This window comes from Eleutherodactylus coqui, chromosome 11 (genome assembly GCF_035609145.1).
Source record: "Eleutherodactylus coqui strain aEleCoq1 chromosome 11, aEleCoq1.hap1, whole genome shotgun sequence".
Classification (NCBI taxonomy): domain Eukaryota; kingdom Metazoa; phylum Chordata; class Amphibia; order Anura; family Eleutherodactylidae; genus Eleutherodactylus; species Eleutherodactylus coqui.
The window spans coordinates 138,378,353-138,394,474 of record NC_089847.1 but is presented as its reverse complement, the minus strand read 5'-3'; the positions used below and the strand labels follow the sequence as shown (position 1 = coordinate 138,394,474).

Genomic DNA, 16,122 nt, shown 5'->3' with positions numbered 1-16,122 from the left:
TCCCCGGCACTGATCTTTTTCTTCTTTTTTGGCCAGCGATTGAAAAATCCCAGCCTCATGGAAGTGCTGGCTGTGATTGGCTGAAACTTAGCCAATCACAGCCAGCACTCAATGAATGGCTGTGAGTGGTTCATCGAGCGCTGGTCATGATTGGCTAACACTTAGCCAATCACAGCCAGCGCTTGCAGGAGGCGGGGATTTTTCGATCCCCGGTCAGAAGAGGATGAAAAGAAACTGCGCCGAGACCCGGGGAGAAGACGCGGCCGGGCTGACAGCGCTTTTAAGGTAATGTATACTGTTTTTTTTTACATTTTTCCTGCAGCCGGGGCTTCTTAGGGAAACATGGGCTACAAAACGTTACAAGTCACGGGCATATCGCCGGACCCGCGAGGTTTTTGTTTGGGGTTGTTGCATGCTACAAAACATTGCATGTGTGTAAATTAACCCATTGGAAAGCATGGGCTTCACATACATGCGATTTGTAGCAACATGACTTTGTTGCACATGTGAAGGAGGCCTAAGCACCAATATCTGTATGATGACTTTATAAACTATAAATCAAGGATATGTGATATAAGGACAAATCAAAAAAATTACATCACTGACAATGCCATCTATCCATTCACTATAGAGCAGTGGTGACATCACTGAGAATGCGCCTATCCAGTCAATAGAGAACGGCGGTGACATCACTGACAATGCCACGTATCCATTTACTAGAAAGCAGACGTGACATCACTGACAATGCCACCTATCCATTCACTATAGAGCGGTGATGACATCACTGAGAATGCCGCCTACACATCACTAGAGATCAGCGGTGACATCACTGAGAATGTCACCTATTCATTCACTACAGAGAGGTGGTGACATCACTGAGAATGCCGCCTACACATCACTAGAGATCAGCGGTGACATCACTGAGAACGCTGCCTATCCAGTCACCACATACAAGATATAGCTGTAGATTCTTCAGATGGGTCGCTAATCCAGCTATTCATTCTGATTGTTAGATTTAGTGTCAGGAAGGAATCTTCCTCCTATTATGCGGCAGGGAGACTTTCGCCTTCTTCTGGATCAACACGGTTGGATTACAAGTTGATGTAATGGTTGCGTGTCAACTCTGCAGGGCTGTATTTACACGGGCGAGTCTTATAGATAAAATCGGCCCTACATCGCACTCGCTTGTGCTGTAATTTTTCAGCGCTTGAATCCTGCTTTCACATTAAAATCGTGCGATTGGCGTCGCTGTAGATGTGTTTTTCACGCATATTTTTTTATAATTAAAATGGAAAAATGCGAATTGCATAGAATACAAGCGTGAAGGAAATAATGGGCGATTCTCAAAGCAAAATCACCCCAAAATAGGACATGTTGTGGTTTTCATATCTCGCCCTGTCGGTGTATATAACTCATGTCAGATAACAGCTTCTTTCCACGTCTGCAGATGGGAGTTTCATGCAGCAATTTTTAAATTTTCGAAAAAACATTCGACGGTCACGTCCGTGAAAACCACTTGTTCAGCGATGTATTGCTAGTTTTTTGCAAACTGCATCGGTCTCGCAGAGAAAAATTCAATTTTACAAGCAAGATATCGGTCCCCATTTCTCAGAGCGCAGCATTCACCTGTGTAAATACCACCTCAGCGAGCATCCACATGGACGATGTCACACGCCATATCACAACCATTGCAATATGGTCAGATAGCATGCGTGAAAAGAACACGTTCAATGTGTTTATTTACGACTGATTTTACTCTTGGACCAATGGGCTGAGATTGAAAAATTGCAGCATGTCCAATTTTGTGCGATTTTGTGCCAGAACTGCCCATTATTTCCTACGTAGGGGGAAAAAATGTCAAGGCACTCGCAGCAGAAATCACAGATTTGAAAGTGTGATATGAGTCAGTTTGTAGGACCGATATCACACTTGCCCGTGTAAATGCATCCCTATTTACAGAAGGCCAATAAGGTACAATGATGCAGCTGTCGGTGTAACTGCACTGAGTCTTATGGGGGCGCAGTTCGTGTGACTGTGCTGCAGTTCACAGCTTTGGCCGGCCACACGGACCCCACCAGGCACTATCTGCCCCGCCGCGGCCTTGAAGCGCAGTCTGTCTGACATCTCCTGATATCGCACAATGTACGGCACTTTGACATTTTAGCAGAGACTATCTTTCTGGCTGACTTCACTGTGTCCTATATTGAGGCCCACGGTGCCTCAGTGATATACCCCGCTCCCAGGAAACGAGGCATCACATCAGTGTGGTCTGCAGGAAGGTACAGGTCTCTGTGCCCGCTGCTGGTGAAGCAGTCCTGTAGAGTCAGGCACACAGAACCTCGTGCCTCAGTGACATGGCTGTACCCTGGATGACATCATCACCCTATATACTTCTCTTGGCACCCTGGGCCCAGCGGACAAGCTGGGATATGTGCAGCGTTTGCTATCATCCACAACAGGAAGCCCCGGAGGCGATCTGTCATGTTCCAACCAAGTAGATGCCGCTTTACTGCTGGTATACAGAGCGCCTCTTGTTTGTTTGTCCTGTTGTCATGACGAGCGCCCAAGAGACCCCGGCACTGAGCCACCAAGGATTGCACAAGTCACAAATCTCCTGCCTGGTGCTGATCAAGAAAGTCACCAAAAATCATCTGAGAGCGACACATCCAGTACAAGTGATGTCATCAGCGAGACCCGCGGCAGAAGAGCGACTATTCAGGATTATCGGATGGTCCCAGGAAAGCATGTAGAGCTCATTATGTAATCACACCACCAGATAATCCACTCATAGCTAAACTGTCACCATGTCCAGCAATACACCGCCACAGCAGGTACCACATAGGACAGTATATAATGGAGCAGTATATACTGATATAGGTGATCAGAATCCCCTTTAGTATGTTACCACAGCAGTGCATACTGACCGTCCCTTTATTACAGCCCCATCCCTCTCACGATTGGCGCCCCCTGTATAGTAATTCTCCCGGTGACCCCGGAGTGCGGCATAAAATCATAGCCGGGGTCTCACTGCCAACCGCGGGGGTTTCTCGTGTAACGGTGTGGAGAGTATACAGAGAATGGCGCGATCGAGGAGAACATCCAGCGAAAGGGGATCCTGCGGACGGAAACAACTCCTCACTGAAAGGGGTCGGAGGAGGATGTCAGGAATCGTTCTGACCAACAGGCTGCACAGTCAGCTGAATACAACGCTGGAGCTCCAACTCGCTGTTCTTCCGCACGGATGGTATAACAGCAGGCGACCAGTTCCAGCGCCATTGTGTCTAAGAGAAACAGGAAGACTCCAGCGGGCAAAAGAGCGCAAAACTTGTATCACTGAGCAGCGGGAAAACGTCACCTGGTCAGATGGATCCAGACTTCTGTTGCTGATGGGAAGTCAGAATTTGGCAGCATGAATCGCTGACCCCTTCCTGTCAGCCAGTCAGAACATGTCAGCACCCTCATCTAACCTGCCGCGACTACAAGAAGCTTCCTGTCCGCAGGGGCCGATATTCCTGCAGAACGGTTTCATCACTGAGTGGGTTTTATGCCACGATGGATTGCTGCAGTTCTGAAGACCAACGGAGGTCGTGCGATGCGCTACTAGATGGGGGGTCATAAAGTGGCCACTCAGTGTTATATTGATGAACAGAGACGGTGAGAAGTAGTGGTCAGGTGCCGGCTGGCCGCCGACAGGTACACTCCACCGTGAGATTTATTATCATTGGTATTGTTGCAGGATTTGGATGATAGAGAGCCGCGCAGTGATTACTACGTACAGACAGAATGTGGCGCTGACGGTAACAATAGTGGGACCCTCTGCTATCACCTAACACAATGCTAGCCCTGCTGCGGTCCTGGGTCATTATTCCACCAGCCCACACCGTAATATCTTCCCCGTTTGTCCCATCTCTTCGCAGCTACAAGAATCTGCCGAGGAGCCGGCTGCAGCGTCTTCAGGTGGGAAGAGTGTTTACACAGCGCTCAGTGGGGCTCTACAGCCCGGTGTGAGGCACTGATTACTTTACCCCCTGCCCCTGGAGAAGAAGTTGTCTTTATACAGACAGGACCTAGAACATAAGCCAGATTCCAGAGTCCGACCCCAGCGAGGAGTTTCCATGACACATCCAGTAATGCAAATAACACACGCTGGACACAATCACTACAAACACATCCTGTGATCATCCCCTCACATCATCATACCCCCCTAATCTGCACACTTCTCCGCTGAAGTACTCTGCACTGCTGTGGATCCCAGTCCACCCACTAAAAGTGTGGCCATGAAACATGCTGCAGGAATGAAGTACATGACTGGTGAATGATACAAGTCCAGTATATAAGTAGGGCAGCAGATACATAGAGATGTAACAAAATGTAACTGATGATGATTGGCTGCAACAAGTTATCTCACCACAACAAAAAGGGACTGAAAAAGCAATGATGAGCTTTGTGGCAGTTTAGTGAAGTAAGTGTCAAGTTAAACTTTGCTCCCCATGGAAGTTGGAATGTCAGAGGAGGCAGGAAGCAGCATTAATGGCACGGCTCAATCACACTAGGAATAAACGGGCAAAGGCTTCATGAGGAAGGAGAAGGAGAAGTATGGACGGACAGGTGAGGAGATGAAGGAGAAGTATGGACGGACAGGTGAGGAGACGAAGGAGAAGTATGGACGGACAGGTGAGGAGACGAAGGAGAAGTATGGACGGACAGGTGAGGAGACGAAGGAGAAGTATGGACGGACAGGTGAGGAGACGAAGGAGAAGTATGGACGGACAGGTGAGGAGACGAAGGAGAAGTATGGACGGACAGGTGAGGAGACGAAGGAGAAGTATGGACGGACAGGTGAGGAGACGAAGGAAAAGTATGAACTGAAGGGCGAGGAGACGAAGGAGAAGTATGGACGGACAGGTGAGGAGACGAAGGAGAAGTATGGACGGACAGGTGAGGAGACGAAGGAGAAGTATGGACGGACAGGTGAGGAGACGAAGGAGAAGTATGGACGGACAGGTGAGGAGACGAAGGAGAAGTATGGACAGAAGGGTGAGGAGACGAAGGAGAAGTATGGACAGAAGGGTGAGGAGACGAAGGAGAAGTATGGACAGAAGGGTGAGGAGACGAAGGAGAAGTATAGACAGAAGGGTGAGGAGACGAAGGAGAAGTATGGACAGAAGGGTGAGGAGACGAAGGAGAAGTATGGACGGACAGGTGAGGAGACGAAGGAGAAGTATAGACAGAAGGGTGAGGAGACGAAGGAGAAGTATGGACAGAAGGGTGAGGAGACGAAGGAGAAGTATGGACAGAAGGGTGAGGAGACGAAGGAGAAGTATGGACAGAAGGGTGAAGAGATGTAAGAGAAGTATGGACAGAAGGGTGAGAAGACGAAGGAGAAGTATGCACGGACAGGTGAGGAGACATAAAAGAAGTATGAACGGAAGGGCGAGAAGATGTAGAAGTATGGACAGAAGGGTGAAGAGATGTAAGAGAAGTATGGACAGAAGGGCGAGAAGACGTAGGAGAAGTATGGACAGAAGGGCGAGAAGACGTAGGAGAAGTATGGACAGAAGGGCGAGAAGACGTAGGAGAAGTATGGACAGAAGGGCGAGAAGACGTAGGAGAAGTATGGACAGAAGGGTGAGAAGACGTAGGAGAAGTATAGATGGAAGGGTGAGAAGACGTAGGAGAAGTATGGACAGAAGGGTGAGAAGACGTAGGAGAAGTATGGACAGAAGGGTGAGAAGACGTAGGAGAAGTATGGACAGAAGGGTGAGGAGACAAAGGAGAAGTATGGACAGAAGGGCGAGGAGACGTAGAAGTATGGACAGAAGGTTGAGAAGACATAGGAGAAGTATGGACAGAAGGGTGAGGAGACGTAGGAGAAGTATGGACAGAAGGGCGAGGAGACGTAGAAGTATGGACAGAAGGGTGAGGAGACGCTCATGGTGCTCTGATCTAGAATGCCGCTACACTAAATGTATTAGCAGAACGGTAATGCACCTCCCTTGTATTCCATAACCTCTTCTAAGGACATGCTATTTATTTAGAGAGAATCAAGGTTTGGAGACCATTTATTGGGGTGTTTTAGTGTCTTTCTAACAAAATGTAAACTATTTTGTGTATGTAAAAAGATGTGTAATAAACATGGTCACTGCGTATATTAGTGGTTCTCTTTGGTATACGCTGTTTGCTTGAAATCACAATAACCGAGACCATAATGATGTTACCAACGTCAGGAAAGAGTCGGTCACAGATCCAGTAGATCCCGTCATCAAGCCTTTGCACAGGTGATCCTGATCCGGCCACAGTGATCACAATGACCGCGACAACTGGAACGAACAGCAGGGATTTGGCGTGTTAGTCGAGGAATATCCTGGCTATGTCGTCGTTGCCGTGGGCTCGTGCAGTTACTTAAAGGACAATACATCAATAAGGGTTACATGGCGACATGAAGTCTCAGAAAAGGCATGTGAGCAAAAGATTGGTGCAAGATGTCTATTTAAGAATAGCCAAATAGAGAGCAGTGTGCGGCGAGTCGCAGTGACATGCAGCGTGCGGCGAGTCGCAGTGAGATGCAGCGTGCGGCGAGTCGCAGTGACATGCAGCGTGCGGCGAGTCGCAGTGACATGCAGCGTGCGGCGAGTCGCAGTGACATGCAGCGTGCGGCGAGTCGCAGTGACATGCAGCGTGCGTCGAGTCGCAGTGACATGCAGCGTGCGGCGAGTCGCAGTGACATGCAGCATGTGGCGAGTCGCAGTGACATGCAGCGTGCGGCGGTTTATGACGGCAGAGTCGTAGGCAGCTTGTCACCAACAATCCAACCGTGCTGTAGTCACTTTAGGTCATAATGCAGCCCCGCTACTAGCCATTAGATGAGATGCCAGGGGTGACATCACAATCTTCATGTCACACTATGGGGTTGCCATATTTCACAGCGAGAGGTAAAATAGTGGCGTGGTACTGAGGTGTGGCTATAGCAGCACATAGTCCATTGGCCAGGTCAGTAATTTACAGGCCTGGTGGAAACCCGTGCATTACCGACCATGGTGCTAAATATGCCGCGAGTCTCTCTGGAGACCAATGCGAGCATACACGACCCATCAGGGTATACTGGGATGTATTGGTTGTGCAGCACTCTTACTGTGAGTTGCGATACAGCGCGCAGCACAACCGCTACGTCTGAATAGACCGAAATCTTGACAGCAATAGCCATGCATGTGCGCCATTGTTCAATTCACTTCAGTGGGAACTGCTGGAGATGATAGAGGACTTGGCAATGCAAGCGGTCCCACTGAGGTGAATGGGATGATGACGTGAGCAGCCACCGCGATACCTCTAAACAGTGGACCCCCACCCATCGGCAACCTCCTGAGATGGGAATGCCCCTTTAATGCAATCTCCTGAACCGTCGACCTCATCATCCGCTCACTGGGCTGAATTTTGCACAAAAACGCTAGTAACCTCAAAATGCCCTGCTGCCCCACAGATGACAGCCGGACGCGGCGATTGTTGCTGCAAAACAAGCAGACCCAAAACCACCAGCAAAAAGGCCACAAGAACACGTGGGCCTTGTCAGAACGTGCGCCGCCGTCCGCAGGTTGGTTTCGCACTTTATGTTTTGTCACAAGCGCTGCAGTTACTGTAACAAACACACTACCAACATTGTGAAGGCCAGTTTTTGCGGCGTTTTCCGCCACGTTTTCCCCCACAGACGCAGCGCGGTCCGCGATTACTGATCTTTCAGGAATTTTCCCAAACACTTAACTATAGGAAAGAAATACAAGAAAAAACGCATGTGTATAAAAAATCACCACATAAAACCTCCATGTGAAGGGCGCCTTACAGAGTCCGGGCAAAACCAGGAATGGGGGAACCCACCAATACAACTAATGAGCAGAGGGCAGACTGCCCGGGACTGAAGCCCCCCATCCTAATTCCAGATGTTCATTAAGGAGTGTACAGCAGTGAAAATATCTCCTATATACCCCCCTATAGACAATGTACACAGGACCTCATAGAAGCCCCTAAATAACTGACACCCCAGCACCCTGATATACAAATACTGACCCCCGACTCTCCAAACCGGCCTGATCTCCAATTCATTTGACAATCATTTCCACTACTGCTGTATCTAATCCCATTCTGAGTGATACTGTCTGCTGAGCTGTGTATCTAATCCTATCCTGTGTGATACTGTCTGCTGAACCGTGTATCTAATCCTATCCTGTGTGATACTGTCTGTTGAGCCGTGTATCTAATCCTATCCTGTGTGATACTATCTGCTGAACTGTGTATCTAATCCTATCCTGTGTGATACTGTCTGCTGAGCCGTGTATCTAATCCTATCCTGTGTGATACTGTTGGCTGAGCCGTGTATCTAATCCTATCCTGTGTGATACTATCTGCTGAACCGTGTATCTAATCCTATCCTGTGTGATACTGTCTGCTGAGCCGTGTATCTAATCCTATCCTGTGTGATACTATCTGCTGAGCCGTGTATCTAATCCTATCCTGTGTGATATGGTCTGCTGAGCCGTGTATCTAATCCTATCCTGTGTGATATTGTCTACTGAACCGTGTATCTAATCCTATCCTGTGTGATACTGCCTGCTGAGCCGTGTATCTAATCCTATCCTATGTGATACTGTGTACTGAGCCGTGTATCTAATCCTATCCTATGTGATACTGTGTACTGAGCCGTGTATCTAATCCTATCCTATGTGATACTGTGTACTGAGCCGTGTATCTAATCCTATCCTGTGTAATACTGCCTGCTGAGGATGTATCTAATCCTATCCTGTGTGATACTGCCTGCTGAGGGTGTATCTAATCCTATCCTGTGTGATACTGTTGGCTGAGCCGTGGTATAACATGGGTAGTACTCTTACCTGCAGTCTCATGTAAGACCACATGTCACACAATGATTACAAAGCAGGATACACTAATTGTGACCGTTTTGAACTATTTTTGCAGGAGGCACAACACACAAACATTTAAATGACAAACTCATCTCTCCTGATGAAAGGCTCACCTCTGCTGCATCTGACACCATGAGCTCTTCTGCATCGAGGGTTTCCTCTAACGCAGCTGACAAATCCGTCCCACCACATCCAACTAAGACAATCTGAGCTTTGTTCTACCCGACGGGCTCAGCTACATTACACAAAGCCAGCTCTGCTACATTGAAATAAACCTAAGCTGATGCATGTGACAAACTCCCCTCTGCTCCATCCAGCCGGCTCAGCCCCACTACACCTGTGTCTGACCTTCTCTCCCGCGATGCTTAGGTACCACACACTTTGTATCCCTCCCCGCACCATCACGTTAGGGCGCGCTGCACGTACCGCTTCTCCTCCGGCGCCCCCGAGCCGCAGACCCGCGCAGGACCTTCCTTCTCGCTCTGATCTCGCAGCCTGAAACTAATTTTTGTGGAAACTGGGAAAAAAAATTGCAAAGACAGGAAGTGGGGACGAGCCGTCACTGGGAGATGAATGTGAAACACTAAACCCAAACCGCCAGGAAAGGAGCTGAAGGAGGGGGAACGGCCTGGAGGACTGCCACTACTCCACAGCCAAGTGTGCCCCAGAGCAGCGCTCCCCAATACTGAGGAGGGAAACAAGCAGGGAGACCACAGGGATGAAAAGTAGTCTGGGGGCTACTGCAAGAATTACTGAGCTCCTACATAGTTTAGGTACTGGGTGACCACCACATGTACCCCCAAGTGTGGACAAAGTGTAGACCCTCACCTGTACCCCAGCTGTATAGAAGACATAGTACAGACCTCCGCATGTACCCCCACTGAGAACATAGTATACACCTCCACATGTACCCCCAAGTGTGGACATCGTGCAGACCCCCACCTGTACCCCAGGTGTACTGAGGACACAGTATAGATCTTGAAATGTACCCCAAGTGTTCTGAAAACACAGTATAGACCCCCACATGTACCCTAGGAGTACGTAGGACAAAGTATGCACCCCACGTCTACTCCCAGGTGTACTTAGGACACAGTATAGACCCCCACGTCTACTCCCAGGTGTACTGAGGACACAGTATAGACCCCCACGTCTACTCCCAAGTGTACTGAGGACACAGTATAGACCCCCACGTCTACTCCCAGGTGTATTTAGGACACAGTATAGACCCCCACGTCTACTCCCAGGTGTACTAAGGACACAGTATAGACCCCCACGTCTACTTCAAGGTGAGCTCAGGACACAGTATAGACCCCCACGTCTACTCCCAGGTGTACTGAGGACACAGTATAGACCCTCATGTCTACTTCAAGGTGAGCTCAGGACACAGTATAGACCCCCACGTCTACTCCCAGGTGTACTTAGGACACAGTATAGACCCCCACGTCTACTCCCAGGTGTACTGAGGACACAGTATAGACCCCTACGTCTACTCCCAAGTGTACTGAGGACACAGTATAGACCCCCACGTCTACTTCAAGGTGAGCTCAAGACACATTATAGACCCCCACATCTACTCCCAGCTGTACTGAAGACACAGTATAAGCCCCCACGTATACCCCCCAGGTGTGCTGAGGACACAGTATAGACCACCACGTCTACTCCCAGGTGTGCCGAGGACACAATATAGATCCCCACGTGTAACCCCAGGTGTGCTGAGGAAACAGTATAGACTCCCATGTCTATTCCCAGGTGTGCTGAGAACACAGTATAGACCCTAACAAGTGCCCTAGGTGTACTGAGGACATAGTATAGATCTTGACATGTACCCCAAGTGTGCTGAAAAAACAGTATGGGCCCCCACATGTACCCTAGGTGTACTAAGGACACAGTATAGACCCCCACGTCTACTCACAGCTGTGCCGAGGACACAGTATAGACCACCACGTCTACTCATAGGTGTAATGAGGACACAGTATAGACCCCCACTTCTACTCCAAGGTGAGCTCAGGACACAGTATAGACCCCCGCATGTACTCCTAGGTGTACCGAGGACACAATATAGACCACCACATGTACCCCCAGGTGTGCCGAGGACACAGTATAGACCCCCACGTCTACTCCTAGGTGTAATGAGGACACAGTATAGACCCTCACTTCTACTCCAAGGTGAGCTCAGGACACACTATAGACCCCCCGTCTACACCCAGGTGTGCTGAGGACATAGTATAGACCCCCGTGTCTACTCCAAGGTGTGCTGAGGACACAGTATAGACCCCCACATGTACTCCCAGGTGTGCTGAGGACACAGTATAGACCCCCACGTCTACTCCAAGGTGAGCTGCGGACACAGTATAGACACCCACATCTACTCCCAGGTGTGTTGAGGACACTGTATAGACCCCCGCGTCTACTCCCAGGTGTGTTGAGGACACAGTATAGACCCCCAGATCTACTCCCAAGTGTGTTGATGACACTGTATAGACCCCCGCTTCTACTCCAAGGTGAGCTGAGGACACAGTATAGACCCCCACATCTACTTCAAGGTGTGCTGAGGACACAGTATAGACCCCCACGTCTACTCACAGGTGTGCCGAGGACACAGTATAGACCCCCGAATGTACCCCCAGGTGTGCCGAGGACACAGTATAGACCCCCACGTCTACTCCTAGGTGTACTGAGGACACAGTATAGTCCCCCACTTCAACTCCAAGGTGAGCTCAGGACACAGTATAGACCCCCCTCTACACCCAGGTATGTTGACGACACTGTATAGACCCCCCACGTGTACTCCCAGGTGTGTTGAGGACACAATATAGACCCCCACGTGTACTCCCAGGTGTGCTGAGGACACAGTATAGACCCCCACTTCTACTCCCATGGGTGCTGAGGACACAGTATAGACCCCCACGTGTACCCCCAGGTGTGCTGAGGACACAGTATAGACCCCCACGTGTACCCCTAGGTGTGCTGAGGACACAGTATAGACCCCCACGTCTATTCCCAGGTGTGCTGAGGACACAGTATAGACCCCTACGTGTACCCCCAAGTGTGCTGAGGACACAGTATAGACCCCCATGTGTACCCCCAGGTGTGCTGAGGACACAGTATAGATCCCTACCTGTACCCCCAGGTGTGCTGAGGACACAGTATAGACCTCCACGTGTACCCCCAGGTGTGCTGAGGACACAGTATAGACCCCCACGTCTACCCCCAGGTGTGCTGAGGACACAGTATAGACCCCCACGTGTAGCCCCAGGTGTGCTGAGGACACAGTATAGACCCCCACGTGTACCCCCAGGTGTGCTGAGGACACAGTATAGACCCCCACATGTACCCCCAGGTGTGCTGAGGACACAGTATAGACCCCCACGTGTACCCCCAGGTGTGCTGAGGACACAGTATAGACCCCCAAGTCTACTCCCAGGTGTGCTGAGGACACAGTATAGACCCCCACGTCTACTTCCAGGTGTGCTGAGGACACAGTATAGACCGCCACGTCTACTCCTAGGTGTGCTGAGGACACAGTATAGACCCCCACGTCTACCCCCAGGTGTGCTGAGAAACAGTATAGAACCCCATGTGTACCCCCAGGTGTACTTAGGACACAGTATAGACCCCCGCATGTACTCCCAGGTGTACTGAGGACACAGTATAGACCCCCACGTCTACTTCAAGGTGAGCTCAGGACACAGTATAGACCCCCAAGTCTACTCCCAGGTGTACTGAGGACACAGTATAGACCCTCATGTCTACTTCAAGGTGAGCTCAGGACACAGTATAGACCCCCACGTCTACTCCCAGGTGTACTTAGGACACAGTATAGACCCCCACGTCTACTCCCAAGTGTACTGAGGACACAGTATAGACCCCCACATCTACTCCTAGGTGTACTGAGGACACAGTATAGACCCCCACGTCTACTTCAAGGTGAGCTCAAGACACATTATAGACCCCCACATCTACTCCCAGCTGTACTGAAGACACAGTATAAGCCCCCACGTATACCCCCCAGGTGTGCTGAGGACACAGTATAGACCACCACGTCTACTCCCAGGTGTGCCAAGGACACAATATAGATCCCCACGTGTAACCCGAGGTGTGCTGAGGAAACAGTATAGACTCCCATGTCTATTCCCAGGTGTACTGAGAACACAGTATAGACCCTAACAAGTGCCCTAGGTGTACTGAGGACATAGTATAGATCTTGACATGTACCCCAAGTGTGCTGAAAAAACAGTATGGGCCCCCACATGTACCCTAGGTGTACTAAGGACACAGTATAGACCCCCACGTCTACTCACAGCTGTGCCGAGGACACAGTATAGACCACCACGTCTACTCATAGGTGTAATGAGGACACAGTATAGACCCCCACTTCTACTCCAAGGTGAGCTCAGGACACAGTATAGACCCCCGCATGTACTCCTAGGTGTACCGAGGACACAATATAGACCACCACATGTACCCCCAGGTGTGCCGAGGACACAGTATAGACCCCCACGTCTACTCCTAGGTGTAATGAGGACACAGTATAGACCCCCACGTCTACTCCAAGGTGAGCTCAGGACACACTATAGACCCCCCCGTCTACACCCAGGTGTGCTGAGGACATAGTATAGACCACCGTGTCTACTCCAAGGTGTGCTGAGGACACAGTATAGACCCCCACATGTACTCCCAGGTGTGCTGAGGACACAGTATAGACCCCCACGTCTACTCCAAGGTGAGCTGTGGACACAGTATAGACACCCACATCTACTCCCAGGTGTGTTGAGGACACTGTATAGACCCCCGCGTCTACTCCCAGGTGTGTTGAGGACACTGTATAGACCCCCGCGTCTACTCCCAGGTGTGTTGAGGACACAGTATAGACCCCCACATCTACTCCCAAGTGTGTTGAAGACACTGTATAGACCCCCGCTTCTACTCCAAGGTGAGCTGAGGACACAGTATAGACCCCCACATCTACTTCAAGGTGTGCTGAGGACACAGTATAGACCCCCACGTCTACTCACAGGTGTGCCGAGGACACAGTATAGACCCCTGAATGTACCCCCAGGTGTGCCGAGGACACAGTATAGACCCCCACGTCTACTCCTAGGTGTACTGAGGACACAGTATAGTCCCCCACTTCTACTCCAAGGTGAGCTCAGGACACAGTATAGACCCCCACGTATACTCCCAGGTGTGTTGAGGACACAATATAGACCCCCACGTGTACTCCCAGGTGTGCTGAGGACACAGTATAGACCCCCACTTCTACTCCCATGGATGCTGAGGACACAGTATAGACCCCCACGTGTACCCCCAGGTGTGCTGAGGACACAGTATAGACCCCCACGTGTACCCCTAGGTGTGCTGAGGACACAGTATAGACCCCCACGTCTATTCCCAGGTGTGCTGAGGATACAGTATAGACCCCCACGTGTACCCCCAGATGTGCTGAGGACACAGTATAGACCCCCATGTGTACCCCCAGGTGTGCTGAGGACATAGTATAGACCCCCATGTGTACCCCCAGATGTGCTGAGGACACAGTATAGACCCCCACGTGTACCCCCAGGTGTGCTGAGGACACAGTATAGACCCCTACGTGTACCCCCAAATGTGCTGAGGACACAGTATAGACCCCCATGTGTACCCCCAGGTGTGCTGAGGACACAGTATAGATCCCTACCTGTACCCCCAGGTGTGCTGAGGACACAGTATAGACCCCCACGTGTACCCCCAGGTGTGCTGAGGACACAGTATAGACCTCCACGTGTACCCCCAGGTGTGCTGAGGACACAGTATAGACCCCCACGTGTACCCCCAGGTGTGCTGAGGACACAGTATAGACCCCCACGTGTACCCCCAGGTGTGCTGAGGACACAGTATAGACCCCCAAGTCTACTCCCAGGTGTGCTGAGGACACAGTATAGACCCCCACGTCTACTTCCAGGTGTGCTGAGGACACAGTATAGACCGCCACGTCTACTCCTAGGTGTGCTGAGGACACAGTATAGACCCCCACGTCTACCCCCAGGTGTGCTGAGAAACAGTATAGAACCCCATGTGTACCCCCAGGTGTGCTGAGGAGACAGTATAGACCCCTATGTGTACCCCCAGGTGTGCTGAGGACACCGTATAGACCCCCTCGTGTACCCCCAGGTGTGCTGAGGACACAGTATAGACCCCCACGTCTACCCCAGGTGTGCTGAGGACACAGTATAGAACCCCATGTGTACCCCCAGGTGTGTTGAGGACACAGTATAGACCTCCACGTGTACCCCCAGGTGTGCTGAGGACACAGTATAGACCCCCACGTGTACCCTCAGGTGTGCTGAGGACACAGTATAGACCCCCACGTGTACCCCCAGGTGTGCTGAGGACACAGTATAGCCCCTCACGTGTACCCCCAGGTGTGCTGAGGACACAGTATAGACCCCCACGTGTACCCCCTGCTGTGCTGAGGACACAGTATAGAACCCCACATGTACCCCCAGGTGTGCTGAGAACACAGTATAGACCCCCACGTCTACTCCCAGGTGTGCTGAGGACACAGTATAGACCGCCACGTCTACTCCCAGGTGTGCTGAGGACACAGTATAGAGCCCCATGTCTACCCGCAGGTGTGCTGAGGACACAGTATAGAACCCCACGTGTACCCCCAGGTGTGCTGAGGACACAGTATAGACCCCCACGTGTACCCCCAGGTGTGCTGAGGACACAGTATAGACCCCCACGTCTACCCCAGGTGTGCTGAGGACACAGTATAGAACCCCACGTGTACCCCCAGGTGTGCTGAGGACACAGTATAGACCCCCATTTGTACCCCCAGGTGTGCTGAGGACACAGTATAGACCCCCACGTGCACCCCCAGGTGTGCTGAGGACACAGTATAGACCCCCACGTGTACCCTCAGGTGTGCTGAGGACACAGTATAGACCCCCACGTGTACCCCCAGGTGTGCTGAGGACACAGTATAGCCCCTCACGTGTACCCCCAGGTGTGCTGAGGACACAGTATAGACCCCCACGTGTACCCCCTGCTGTGCTGAGGACACAGTATAGAACCCCACATGTACCCCCAGGTGTGCTGAGGAGACAGTATAGAACCCCACGTGTACCCCCAGGTGTGCTGAGGACACAGTATAGACCCCCACGTCTACTCCCAGGTGTGCTGAGGACACAGTATAGACCCCCACGTCTACTTCCAGGTGTGCTGAGGACAC

The 16,122-nt window shown here is 50.9% G+C and overlaps 2 protein-coding genes across 2 annotated transcripts in view; one reads left to right on the top strand and one right to left on the bottom strand.

Moving 5' to 3' along the window:
• The window catches only part of DENND2B (DENN domain containing 2B), a 219,049-nt gene extending 209,638 nt beyond the window's left edge, over positions 1 to 9,411 (bottom strand). The window contains exon 1 of the mRNA XM_066583667.1: positions 9,336 to 9,411. The gene's annotated coding sequence lies outside the window, so the exon portion shown is untranslated. The remainder of the gene's footprint in view (positions 1 to 9,335) is intronic.
• On the top strand, positions 4,575 to 5,348 carry LOC136581808 (late embryogenesis abundant protein 1-like). Its single transcript, XM_066582432.1, has one exon. The coding sequence runs from the start codon at positions 4,575 to 4,577 to the stop codon at positions 5,346 to 5,348; it is 774 nt and encodes a 257-aa protein (XP_066438529.1).
• Positions 9,412 to 16,122: the final 6,711 nt, after the last annotated feature.

Coding starts and splice junctions, on each gene's coding strand:
- LOC136581808 (XM_066582432.1), top strand. CDS start 4,575: ATGAGGAAGGAGAAGGAGAAGTATGGACGGACAGGTGAGGAGATGAAG.